The sequence below is a fragment of the Lolium rigidum genome, chromosome 1, assembly GCF_022539505.1.
Source record: "Lolium rigidum isolate FL_2022 chromosome 1, APGP_CSIRO_Lrig_0.1, whole genome shotgun sequence".
NCBI lineage: Eukaryota > Viridiplantae > Streptophyta > Magnoliopsida > Poales > Poaceae > Lolium > Lolium rigidum.
This window is the reverse complement of record NC_061508.1, coordinates 215,508,705-215,521,802: the sequence shown is the minus strand read 5'-3', so window position 1 is coordinate 215,521,802 and position 13,098 is coordinate 215,508,705. Positions and strand designations below refer to the sequence as shown.

The window sequence follows — 13,098 nt, the reverse complement described above, 5'->3', positions numbered from 1 at the left end:
TTTCCAGGCTTGCTGCTGGGCGAATCTTTTTTGGGGGAGCAGCGAAGCTTCTTTCTGGAGTGTATTCGCGGTAGCCCTTGGTTTGTTGCTGTCTTTGATGGTCGTAGGGCGACCACTCCCTCCTCTGTCGGTGGCTACGGCGGCTATGGTTTCTTTTGGCCAACGACAGAAGGCGAACAACCTCTAGGCTTCAATGCCAGGAAGGAGGCTTCTTTCTCCAGTAAGCGAGCTCCCTCCACCCTGTCCCAAGTGGTTTCGTTCCCGGCAACGAGGCGGTTGACTATGTTGTGATGCTGCGACGCGGTGGAGAAGGAGCTGGACCTGATGGTTTTTCTTGTTTTAGATATGGGGTCTTTTCTGCAAAACGTGAGGACATGTTTGTATTTTCCTATTTCTTCTTGGTCTCTGGTGTAAAATGCAACTCCACCGACGATATGGAATGAATGCTTCTTGGTCCAAAATAAAATGTTAGTACGAAGATAAAACATAATAGACTTGAAAACTATCCCAGGTAATGTGTTTCTAAAGTAGTAGTAGTATCTTATGCAGATAGATACAGTGTGATGGTTGAACACTTCTATTTCTACTTGATTATGTTCTTACCGAATTCGTTAATTTTTAGTTTTGGTGTGATGGTTGAACACTTCTATTTCTACTTGATTATGTTCTTACCGAATTCGTTAATTTTTAGTTTTGGAGTCCAAGTATAGGATACTTGAAATCTTGTTAAGCACACGCATGCCCTTATAGCAAGGTTAATAGTTCTAGCTTTTTTTAGTCAGTATGTATGTTCTATTTTCTCATTGGTATATTTGATTGTAGTTCTTTTTGTATTTATTTGATAGGCTTAATGTCGGAGGAATCGACGGTAATGATATATAGTGATCTTGGTACGCAAGTATGATCAGGACCACTGTGTGTGGCCCGCGCATTTGTTCTTTGCTTCTTAGTGATGATACTGGTGTATTTTTATTGAAGAAAATGACACTACTTCATCATATATACTTATTGTATGTGTTGGTGGCACCCAAAAAAACATTGATATTTATACAAATTTATTTCTCTTTGCTATGAACACATGGTTGGATGCAACAAATGTTGCTCCTATATTGTACATGTGTTATCTGTAGACAGCTTGAAAGTTTTAATTTTCTTTTATAATTTTTTTTCTTATACAGACTTAAGGGCTCTCAAAGCATACTGAATTCTTAGACAACTAAATAGACATCAGCCGATTAAGACTTATATTTTTTATTTTCTTTTAAAAAGTTTGCCTATACAGGCTTAAATACCTACTGAATTCTTGAATAACTAAACACACATAAGCAGCATAATATTTATAATATTTATGTTTACAATACTGGCATGCATTTCCTGTGCGCCGGCGCGCACCGGGTCATCTAGTAAACAAGTGCTAGCTGGCCTGACGACGATGGCATTCCTGGTCGCTGTTCCATTTCCGGGACCTCCTATCCTCCGTCGTCTCCACTTCACCGCCACCACACGTGCCTCCGCGGCAAGAACCGACCCCCTCCCGGAGGAGCTTCAGCTCGTCGCCGACCTCCGCACCCCGCACAACCACATCCGCGTTGCCGACGTCTCCCGTCGCGCCACCGGGCATCCCCTCGCCGGCGCCCGCCTCCTCCTCCTCGACGGCCCCGGCAACATCCACTCCGTCTCCTTCCCTCGCTGCCCGCTCACCCGGACCTACCTGGACGTCTTCGCCGCCCTCCCTCCCCTCCTCCCGCGCCCATCCCTCGCCGTCCTCGGCTTCGGCGCAGGCTCCGCCGCCCGCGCCCTCCTCCACTTCTACCCGGACCTGTCCGTCCACGGCTGGGAGCTCGATCCCTCCGTCATCGCCGTCGCGCGGGACTTCTTCGGCCTCGCCGACCTCGAGAAGAGCCACGACGACAGGCTGGTCGTCCACGTCGGCGACGCGCTGGAGGCCGAGGCCGTGCCGGGAGGCTTCGGCGGCGTGCTGGTGGATCTGTTCGCCAACGGAAGCGTGCTGCCGGAGCTCCAGGAAGCGGCCACGTGGCGCCGGATAGGCGGGATGGTGGCGCGCGGAGGGGCGGTCATGGTGAACTGCGGCGGGGGCTGCGTGGAGGCGGAGGAGGAGGGGAGGGACGGCGAGGCCGTGAAGGATGCGACGCTGCGGGCGATGGCTGCAGCGTTCGGGGACGGGATGGTGGCCATGATGGATGTGGATGAAAGTTGGGTCGCCATGACCGGGCCGGCGATCGGCGCGCCAGAGGACGCCGCTGCGGCGTGGAAGGCTAGGTTGCCGCCGCAGCTGCGCCAGTATGTTGATGTGTGGAGGCCATACAATGGCAACAAATGAAGAATTTTAGTTGTGTTCCTGATCCTGCTTCAAATTTCAGAGCGTGTAAAATGTTTCCCTGCAAGAAGTATCAATCAAACTGCAGATGGTTGCATTTCGATTCAGAAAGGATTGCAATGAACTTCATAAAGAGACATGGCATATCATCTTCAAAACTACTGATGGATGGCCATTTTTGCGAATGCAGGCGTCCAATATACTCCTTGAGATAGCAAAACATAGAGAAAAAGACAGATGAATTTCAGAGCGTGTAAAATGTTTCCCTGCAAGAAGTATCAATCAAACTACAGATGGTTGCATTTCGATTCAGAAGGGATTGCACTGAACTTCAGAAAGAGACATGACATATCATCTTCAAAACTACTGATGGATGGCCATTTTTGCTAATGCAGGCGTCCAATATACTCCTTGAGATAGCAAAACATAGAAAAAAAGGCATGAATTTCATCAGCATGTGAACCTCCTAGACAGATTAAAAACAGGATCAGTGTCCTATGAATTCATAAATCTCTCATCTGATTATCTTACAGACTGCGCCATTTAAAGTGAGTGGTGTTCCAAAAGGATTGAGTTAAGCGAAAACCACCTGTATATATACTTAGGTCGTGCAAGGTTAGCCTTGAAACGATATCAGCTAGAACACAAAGTCTAGCTACCTAGCATCACGATACGTGTGTTTCTTAATTTCTTTCTGATGCTCGTTTACATGAGACGGCTGGCGGCAAGAAAAGGATAATTTTCCACGAAAAAAACATCTTACTAACTCACTCCGGGAGGCAACTTACTAACAAGCTCCAGATGTGTGCTTCCCTTCCAGAGGCCAATCCATTCCATCCGCCAGAAGCTTCAGAAGAATTGCTGATAAGGCGTTAAATGGCAATTTGGAAAGGAAACAAAGGGAAAGAATATGCCTATCAGGTGTTAAACCTTCAATCTCCAAAGCCCACATGAACTTGATTTACCGGAGTTGGCCAGGAAAAAAAGACTTCATTCAATCGGAAAAAAAATCTTAAAGATGTAAAAAGATAAGACCATGGCCTATCAGCAATTCACTCTGCAAAACACCAACCATGTGTAAATCACAAAAGCAAAGATGTAAGGGATATTATGGTATGGAAATCCACTGCACAAACTTAAGCAAAAGTTGCATCATACATATGACTGAACTTCTCTCATGAATTTTGCTTATAAAGACCGGTATCTCACGGCTTAGGGAATAAGAAGACTAGCAGGATCACCAATTAACTGGTGCATGACAAAAGTGTTCGGTTTGTAACAGGGCCATTGTGGCTACAATAGTTCATACAGAGTTCATAGAAGCTTCAACTCGAATTTTCATACTGTAATCTAAATTACCAAATATGAGGTAGCAAATAAAGCTAGTAGCATGTCTTCAACAAGAAAATAATGAACATATGACCAATCTTAGAAACAAGCGGAAAATGATGTTTCACTTACATTGCACAGCCGGTTACGGGGAAGCATGTACATGACAGTTTTGTGAATCACTTCAGTTGGGTCTTGATGGAATCTCTTTCCATCAGGACAGTTATCGACAAATAGGATAGCAGGTTCTTTCCAGGTCAACCTATCCCCTTATCCCATCTGGTCCTTGAGACTTCTTTCCTTCAGATGGCCAATGTACCTATTGGAAATGCACATAACAGAAGAAAATTAACAATAATACAAACAAGGTATTCAGCAGCATTTGCTAGAATTACTAACCTGGCATGCCAGTAGTAAATTTATCAGTCATTTTTCTTCCGGTGACGCTGATATCTTGTGCATTGAGTGCAGTCCACATGTCTCCATTTTCCACATGAGCTGCATAAATTGGCTTTTTCCCTGCCCTGAAGCACAACAGCTATTTGGGAATTGGGATGCCAACCGTCCAAGCACCTATCACATTTGCAAAAATAGCTTACTGAGTAACCATTTCCCATGAGGAATTCCTTATAGTTGAACTAGCAAAAGAAACCTGGTCTGGCCCTTTGCATCATACACACACCATCACAGCCCCTCTAAATTGAATCTTTTTAAACCTGCAAGTGCTTGATTCAAATTCCAAAAAACAAGCAAGTCAGTTCCACTGTGCTAGACTGCCACGGCCCCACATATTGGTACAGGCGTACAGCAGGTTCAAAAATTGCATTAGCATAAATCCAAATTATAGGATGATGCATAAAAAAATATACTTACGAAAATATGTCGTTGTAACATACAAAAACTAGTAAAAAAATGTAGTTTGTAAAAAATAAACATCAGAAATAACAGCTTAACTTTTTGAACCTTTCCACTACATGTTGCTAAATATGTTCTGTAGGTTCAGTGTGGAGTAAGTGCAGTAGCAGCAATCATAAAAATGCCTAGCAAAGGCAGGTCAACTTGTCACCAATGTCTTAAATCACCTTCACTCCTTCACAGATCTAGAATTTTAGAACCTAGGAGAAAACTTGTAGCCTACCAGGTGGTAATGCATGGGTGCTGGTTGCAAAATCACAATCTATATATAACCAGCATGATGGTATGAGCAAGAGCAATCAGGGATGTGAATCAGCACCTATAATCTGAGGAAAAAATCTGCACTGAGAGCTGCATATTATCCTTCATTGACTTCGTGGAGCACACTATTACCTCATCGCTCATCTTCTGCAATGCTGCAGCTGCTTCATTTTCTGAAGAAAATATGGAAGGGATATTATGGCATGGAAATCCACATCACAAACTTAAGCAAAACATAAGTTGTTCGCACATAAGACTAAACTTCTCTCGTGGAATTTTCTTATATATATTGGTATCTCACGGCTTAGGGAATAAGAAGAGATTAGGTTGATCACCAGTTAGCTGGTGCATGACAAAAGCATTCAGTTTGTCGATTTGTAACAGGGTCATTGTTGTTACAATAGTTCATACAGAGTTCATAGAAGCTTCAACTCGAATATAGATCAAACCATGCAGGAGAAGTGCATGTGATTTTATTAACCAATGACAAGCCCAAAGGCTAGAGTACACGACCAAGCACAAGCAACCAAAAAAATAAAACGAAAACTGAACAACACTGAAGAACTAGTGGCCTGCCAGCTCCAGCCGCACATGATGCACGACGTTCAACTCGAATGTCCATACAGTAATCTGGTCTTCAACAAGAAAAAAGAATGAACCTATGACCGATCCTTGAAACAAACAGAAGATGAAGTTTCACTTACATCACATAGCTTTGCGAATTACATCAGTTGGGTGTTTTTCCATCTGGTCCATGAGCCTTCTTTCCTTCAGATGGCCAATGTACCTATTGAAAAATGCACATAACAGAAGAAAATTAACAATAGTACCAAACAAGGTATTCAATAGTATTTGCTAGAATTAATAACCCCTGTGTGCCAGTAGTAAATTTTATCAGTCATTTTTTCTGTCTGCAACACTGGTATCTTTTGCATTGAGTACATAGGTTGGATTGCTGTTGCCCTAAAGCACAAATGCTATTTGGGATGCCAAATGTCCAAGCACCTACCACATATGCAAAATAACTTACTTGCATAACCACTTCCCTTCAGTAAATCCTTACAGTTGAAGAAGTAAAAGAATCCTGGCCTGGCCCTTTGCATCATACACACACCATCGCAGCACCTCTAAATCGATTCTTCTCAAGTGCTTTTCTGCACATTCCCAAAAAGAAGCAACTCAGTTCCCTTGTGCTAGACTGCCACAACTCCACATATTGGGACCAGGGGTTCAAAAATCACATTTACATCCAAATTATAGGATGGATGCAGAAGAAGAAAAAACAATTAAGGATTTTCGTTGCAAACATCTTTTGTTTCCAGGGAAGAAACGAATAGATGCAGCTTCTTTGACTTAATAAAATATGATTACAGAAAAAAATACGATTTATCAACAACTATATAAAAAATTATGTTGTTGTAACAAATAATAATCGGAAATAGTAGCTTCACTTTTTGAGCCGTTCCGTTACATGTTGCTAAATAGTATGTTTTGCAGGTTCAGTGGTGGAGTGAATGCGCTAACAGCAATCACAAAAATGCCTAGTGAAGGCAGGTCAACTGTCACCAATGTCTCAAATCGCCTTTAGCATGCCAGAGATCACAATTTATTTAGACATATTTAAAATGTTGCAACCTTGAAAACCAAGGGATGATGATGGGTGCTGGTTGTAGTTGTACCTTCGAAAATCCCAATCTATAAATATAACCAGCATGATAGTATGAGCAATCAGGGATGACAACAACAGCTATAATCCTAGGAAAAGAACTGCACCGAGTGCTGCATATTATCCTTCAATAACTTTGTGCACATGATTACCTCATTGCTCATATTCCCCGATGCTGCAGCTGCTTCATTTTCAGAAGAAAACTTGACGAAACCGTATCCTTTGGATTTCCCTGACACAGGATAGCATAGAACTTCCACTGTCACACACAGGCATCAATTGGGAGGATAATATCTGAACGACAAACATCACAGATCAACCACCAAAAATATCCATAACAGATGTGTACCTTGAGAGCAATTTCATTGGTGTCAAAGGACAGACCTGCAACTCAAGTCAGTGGACCAAACAGCAAGGCATCAAAAAAAATCCAGAGCCATACATCAGTCTACACTACGCCTGTTTAATGTTCAGACAAATTCCTCGTAACATGTACATGGGAGTTAACATTGAAGGCGATATTCCCTCATCAGGATAATGCACTGCGTCTGCAATCAGCAAGCGGGACGGGATGATTCACAATCTAGCAGGAAACCCGTATTGCTAAGTAGATTCACAAATTACCATACCTGAACAGGAAACCCATGAGATCTTATCGAGCAGAGGAGAGGTTCAGGTCCGAGCATCAAACAAATTAAGCATAAACTAAACGCAAGATCCAGGAAATCGGACCTCTGACAAACAATTTGGAGATAGTGCGGGGCTTCGATTCAGCAGCTTCACGAATGGAACAGCATGGGGCGCCACTTTTGCTTCACTAAGTAAACATCGTTCAGAAACCCTAGAAATAATCCCCAAATCCTCTGATGCATCCCACTACCTACCCCAAATCAGATCTCCCCTGGAAAAAATCTGACGATTCGCACCCCGCTGAACCAAATTAATTAGGTACCGCCCTTAAGAGCTAACACGGAGAAAACAGAGCCAAGAAATTGCATATGGGCATCAAGATCTAGATCCAATCAGGTACGAACAGCAGCATTTCGCAGACTACATTCAGACGAAAGGTTGACACAGTAAAGCAAGATTTAAAAGTTTCGGGCATCCATTAGCAAGAACACAACCAGTAGTTGCCTTCCGAACCAGAATTACATCCAACAGGACCTAACCATACCACAATGTCAACAACTCTAGACGAGCTAAAACAACAACAACAAGGACACGTTCGCTGCAGCGGCGTCTACTTCTTCTTGGGGGTGGCGGCCTTCTTCTTGGGCGACTTGGGCTCCTTCTCCTTCTTCTCGCCGGCGGCGGCGGACTTCTTGGGAAGGAGGACGGAGTGGATGTTGGGCAGCACGCCGCCGTGGGCGATGGTGACGCCGGCGAGCAGCCTGCCGAGCTCCTGGTCGTTGCGGATGGCGAGCAGCAGGTGGCGCGGCACGATGCGGCTCTTCTTGTTGTCCTTGGCGGCGTTGCCGGCCAGCTCGAGCACCTCGGCGGCGAGGTACTCGAGGACGGCGGCGAGGTAGACGGGGGCGCCCGAGCCGACGCGCTGCGCGTAGCGGCCCTTCTTGAGGAAGCGCCCGATGCGACCCACCGGGAACTGGAGGCCGGCCTTGACGGACCGCGTCACCGACTTCTTCCGCTCGCCGCCCTTCCTTCCGGCCATCTTGCTTCGCTCGTCGGCGGCGGAGTGCTCGAGGTGGGTTCGGGGAGGCTGGATTGGAATGGAGCGCGGGCTGCTGGTTTGAGTTTTTGTGAGATGGATTGGGCGGGGTGGGGGATTTTATAGGACCCGCGGAACACGGGAGGAAAGAGGGCGATCCGTGGGTAGGGTGGATGGACCAATCAGGAGGCGGCGATTTTGGAGGGGCCGGGAGGGGAGGGGGTCGATCCGTGGGAGGTGCGGAGGAACCAATCGGAACACAGGATTTTGCAGGAGAAGGGGAGGGAAGGGGGGCGATCCGTGGGATGGGTGGAGGGACCAATCAGAACGCAGGGATTTTCGTCTTCAGTTCGCGCTTCTTTCCTTTTCTTTGTTTTCGAAATATCTTCGGTTTGCGCTTCGTTTCTTTTCGTGGTGATGGTGAAATAGGATGCGAAAATTGGGTTACTTTCAAAAAAAAAAGGATGCAAAAATTGGGAGCCGCGGGAAAAGGGTTTTGCTAAAGTATAATAGGAAGTACTACTTCCTCCGGTCATTTTTAATAAACTCGAATTTAGTACAAAGTTGTATTAAATCTGGGACAATTAAAACAGATCAGAGAAAGTAAGATATTCTTCAAATCATAAGATTCGCATCTGATATTTCCATTTCGTTTTTAGGGATAATCACCGAAAAAAATTCTTCTAAGGATTTCTCTTTATTTTAAAAAAAAAAAATTGGTTCACTCGACACATGCGTTGGCCCACAGCGTCATTATCAAGATCAAGCGGGATGCATAAAACAAACTTATATCCTTTCTCGGTTTTGTCTTAATAGTCGCACTATTAAGAGGGGTTTTCAGTTGAGTAACTTGATCATGTCGTCTTATGGAGCTCAATTTTTTGCATATTTTGCATCCCCTTATTGTTGCTTTTTCATGTTTCTCTATGTGAGGTTTTTTAGCTTGTTGACACCTCTTCAATAAGCCCAAATTCATGAAAAACGGAATTTGTGTGCATCTTATTTTGTATTTTCAAATTTGGAGGTTTTACTGGTTTTTATTTTAGGGACGTTTCATACATCTCCTTGTTTGTTATCACCTCTTGCTCTTTCTTGGGTTTTATAGACCCTAATATATAGAGCTTTTTTCTTAGCTTCTAAAAAAAACCAGGTTTGCTAAATTCAAAGTCACAAGGCAAAAATTATCACAGTTTTTGCTAGCCTCACCGAAATCGGCGTGGAAATTGGAGCCGCCCTGATCACCGCCTGAAACTCCATTATATCTTTGAAAGGCTATATAGAGCACTGTTGAAATCTCAAACTTGTCGGTCATAAGCTTTGAAAATTCTTCATTGAAAGCTTTATTAGTAAAGCCAAAGATAATATCATCAACATATATTTGGCAAATAAAAAGCTCCCCATCAACCTTCTTAGTAAAAAGAGTGGGGTCGATTAGCCCGAGTTGAAATCCACGGTCTAGTAACAACTCTTTAAGGTGTTCATACCATGCAATAGAGTGCCTTATCGAGTTGATATACATGGTTAGGGAACTCGAGATCCTCGAACCCGGGGGTTGCTCAACAAAGACCAACTCTTTTAGAGGTCTATTAAGAAATGCACTTTTAACATCCATTTGTTGCAATTTAAAGTTATGGTGCAAAGCATATGCAAGAAGGATACAGATGGACTCAAGGCGAGCCACAGGGGCATAGGTTTCACCGAAGTCAATGCCTTCCACTTGAGAGAAACCTTGAGCCATCAATCTTGCCTCGTTCTGAATGACAATACCAAGTTCATCTTACTTGTTCTTAAATATCCACTTCGTGCCAATAACAATGCGACAATCTTTGGGATTCTCTACTAATCTCCACGCTTTGTTGCGCTTGAAGTTATTGAGTTCTTCATGCATAGCATCCAACCAATCCGGATCTTCAAGTGCATCAAAGACTTCCTTTGGTTCCACCATGGAGATATAAGCTTGATGATCACTAAAATTGGCTAGTTGTCTCCAGGTGATCATTTGCTTCCTCAAATCACCAACAACTTTATCAAGAGTGTGACCGCTCCTTATCAATGTGTTGGCAACTCGTTGCTTGCGACGGTCTTCGATATCCTCAAAAGAGCTTCGAGGAATCACTTGGTCTTCTTGGATATTTTGATCCCTGTCTTGACCATCAATCTGAGGTTGCTCAACTTCTTGAGTTTGCTCTCCATCATGAGATTGATCTTAGACATCACTTGGGGTAGCACCATCTGAAAGAGCAAAGTCTAAAACCCATGTTTTGTGTGTTTGATGACAACACTTGAATAATCTCACCGTGTGCAAAGAGTGTCTTTGATAGATTTTCAAATGCACGGTGACCTCGCTGGACACGTCAAGATCGGAGGACTGAAGCGTAGCTTATAGGTTTTCTGGTTTTGTGTGTGTATCGCGAGGTGACATGGTTGGAGAGGAAAAGAGAAGATAGCAGTTTTTGTCAGGCCAGTACTACCGGTACCAGTAGCGGTAGTACCGCTACCCCTACTGGTACCGCCCTACGGTACCGCTCTGGAGACTTGCACTGAGAAAATGACCCACGGAACAAGGTATGGTACCTTTGCGGTACCTTGAGCGGTAGTACCGCTTGAGAGCGATAGTACCGCTCAAGTACCGCAACTCAAGTTACGGTAGTACCGCTGTGGTACCGCTTGGTATCCAGTAAGCTCTGGAAGCCATTGCGGTACCTCGAGCGGTACCGCAAGCGGTAGTACCGCTATGTGTCCACGTGGATAAGTTCTGTGGAGATTTCGAATCCAGAGCGGTGGTACCGCTCTCCAAAGCGGTAGTACCGCTTAGGCAAAAACTGCAGATAACGGTTGGATTCCGGGGGGGCTTTTTAAAGGGCCCTTCTTCCCCAGCTCGTTTTTATCTCTTCTCTCTCTCTCTCCTCCATTGTTGCTGAGCTTAATCTTTGAGGATCTCCCCAACCATCCAACCAATCTTGCCCAAATTTTGAGGAGTGGTGGAGGAGGCCCCGATCTATAGTTCTACCAAGAGAGATTTCACCAATTCATGCTAATCCTTAGTGGATCTTGGAGTTAGGGTTCCTATGGTGGGATCTTGGAGGAAGTGCACCTATGGAGGCTAGCTTGGAGTTGTGCTAGCCCCATAAGTTGTTGGGAGCCTCCTAGTGTTGTGGAGCTCGCCCCAACCTTGTGAAGGAACCACCGCCTCGACCGGTGCCTTAGTGGAGAAAAGGGAGCCCCTTTGTGGAGCTCTCTTGAGAAAGAAGGTGAGGCCTTCCTTCGTGGTGTGGCCGTCTAGTCTCTAATGTGAGACTAGCACCTCCTCAACGCAGACGTACTCCCTCTTGTGGGAGGAACTGCGGGAAACAAATCCTTGCCTCGACTCTGCGCCCTCCGGTTGTCCCGTTCCTCATCTTTGTTATTGTTGTTTTGGTTCCTTTGCTTGTTGCACTAGTCTAGGATCATTCTAGGAACATCTCCACCGCTAAAGCTATCACCTTTAGTTTCCGTTGCACTAAAAATTGAAAAGGACTAAAAATTGCGTAGCGCCCATTCACCACCCCCCCCTCTTGTTCGCTACGATCCATTCAATTGGTATCAGAGCAAGGTTTTCTTGCTCGGGCTTTACCGCCTAAGAAATGGCCGAACAAGAGGCGGTTGAGAATGGGTCCCTTTCCGGTGAGCTACCACCTCCACCATCTACCGTCGATAGCACAACGGCTACGTTGGATGAACTCAAGAATTTGGAGTCATCCATCGTTAACCAAATGAAGGCTATAATGCTGGAGTTGGTAGCTCCAAAACCAACCCCCACCATTGATCCTAATGCAAGTGCCGAGGTTCCCCCACCCAAAGTTACCCAATTTCCTCTTGTTGATTTTGTCGCTCAATCTACGAAAAATCAACAAGAAGAAAAGCTTGGGGAAGCCGACACTTCTACAAAACGGAAGGATGAGCCACCGGTGGCGGGGCAATTAGGGAGTAATCATGCGGTGCCTCCACCAAGTGATTACACCATAAATGTCCCAATACCCATGCCTCATATTTTGTCTCATGGTTCACCACCATTACTTGAATCAAATAGCTTCAAAAATTGGCAATTTTTGATGCGATCTCATGTGCGCAGCGCTTCTACCGAGCTTTGGCGCATCATCGAGGAAGGTTATTCACCAAGAGACCCAAAGAACTTGACAAGAAGAGAGGTGGTGGATGATCAACTCAACGCCACCGCCATCAACATGATTCACATGGCCGTCACGCCCAAGGACCGCGCTCATATTTGCTCGCTCAAGACCGCCAAGGAAGCATGGGATAAACTCGACAAGCTCTTCCTCGGGAATGGGAGTATTCAAAGCTCTCGCTTCGATGAAGTGAACAACATGGCCGACAACTTCGTCATGAATGAAGGGGAGTCTCCGGAAGAAATGTATCGTCGTCTCATCGCCCTTGCCGTGCAAATGCAAGATCTAGGAGCAACGTTTGTGGATGATCATTGGATCAAAAGAAAGTTCTACAACGCTCTCCTCCCATATGAGGAAGTGAAGTTGACGGCCATCCGCCAAAACGCCTCTTTCCGCGCTATGACATCCGATGAAGTCCTTAGTGAAGTCATCGCATTGGACATGTCCAAGAAGAATGCGGAGGATCTTGTTGCAAGGGCTCACAACACTCGCAAGCCCATCCTCGCATTGAAGATAAGGGAGCATGAAGCTAGTGAGAGCGATGAGGATCCCATGGGGTGGAGTCCGGATGATCTCAAGACAAACTACCATGAACACATGGCTCTCGCCGCAAAGATCTTTTGGGATGGGAACAAGACACGAAGCTCAAGGCCAAGAAGATACTCGTCTCGTGAGTCTCCAAGAAACTTCTCAAAAAGCCCAAAGGAGGGGCAAAGGGGGAGAACATGCTACAACTGCGGCGACAAAAGTCACTTCG

The 13,098-nt window shown here is 45.1% G+C and overlaps 2 protein-coding genes across 2 annotated transcripts; one reads left to right on the top strand and one right to left on the bottom strand.

Moving 5' to 3' along the window:
* The first annotated feature begins 1,388 nt into the window (after positions 1-1,388).
* On the top strand, positions 1,389-2,471 carry LOC124683130 (probable polyamine aminopropyl transferase). Its single transcript, XM_047217702.1, has one exon. It carries the CDS (start codon positions 1,433-1,435, stop codon positions 2,339-2,341), a length of 909 nt encoding a protein of 302 aa, XP_047073658.1. The 5' UTR covers positions 1,389-1,432; the 3' UTR covers positions 2,342-2,471.
* A 5,278-nt stretch (positions 2,472-7,749) lies between these two features.
* LOC124683131 (histone H2A.1-like) lies at positions 7,750-8,178 on the bottom strand. The gene has a single exon (XM_047217703.1). It carries the CDS (start codon positions 8,176-8,178, stop codon positions 7,750-7,752), a length of 429 nt encoding a protein of 142 aa, XP_047073659.1.
* Positions 8,179-13,098: the final 4,920 nt, after the last annotated feature.

Coding starts and splice junctions, on each gene's coding strand:
- LOC124683130 (XM_047217702.1), top strand. CDS start 1,433: ATGGCATTCCTGGTCGCTGTTCCATTTCCGGGACCTCCTATCCTCCGT.
- LOC124683131 (XM_047217703.1), bottom strand. CDS start 8,178: ATGGCCGGAAGGAAGGGCGGCGAGCGGAAGAAGTCGGTGACGCGGTCC.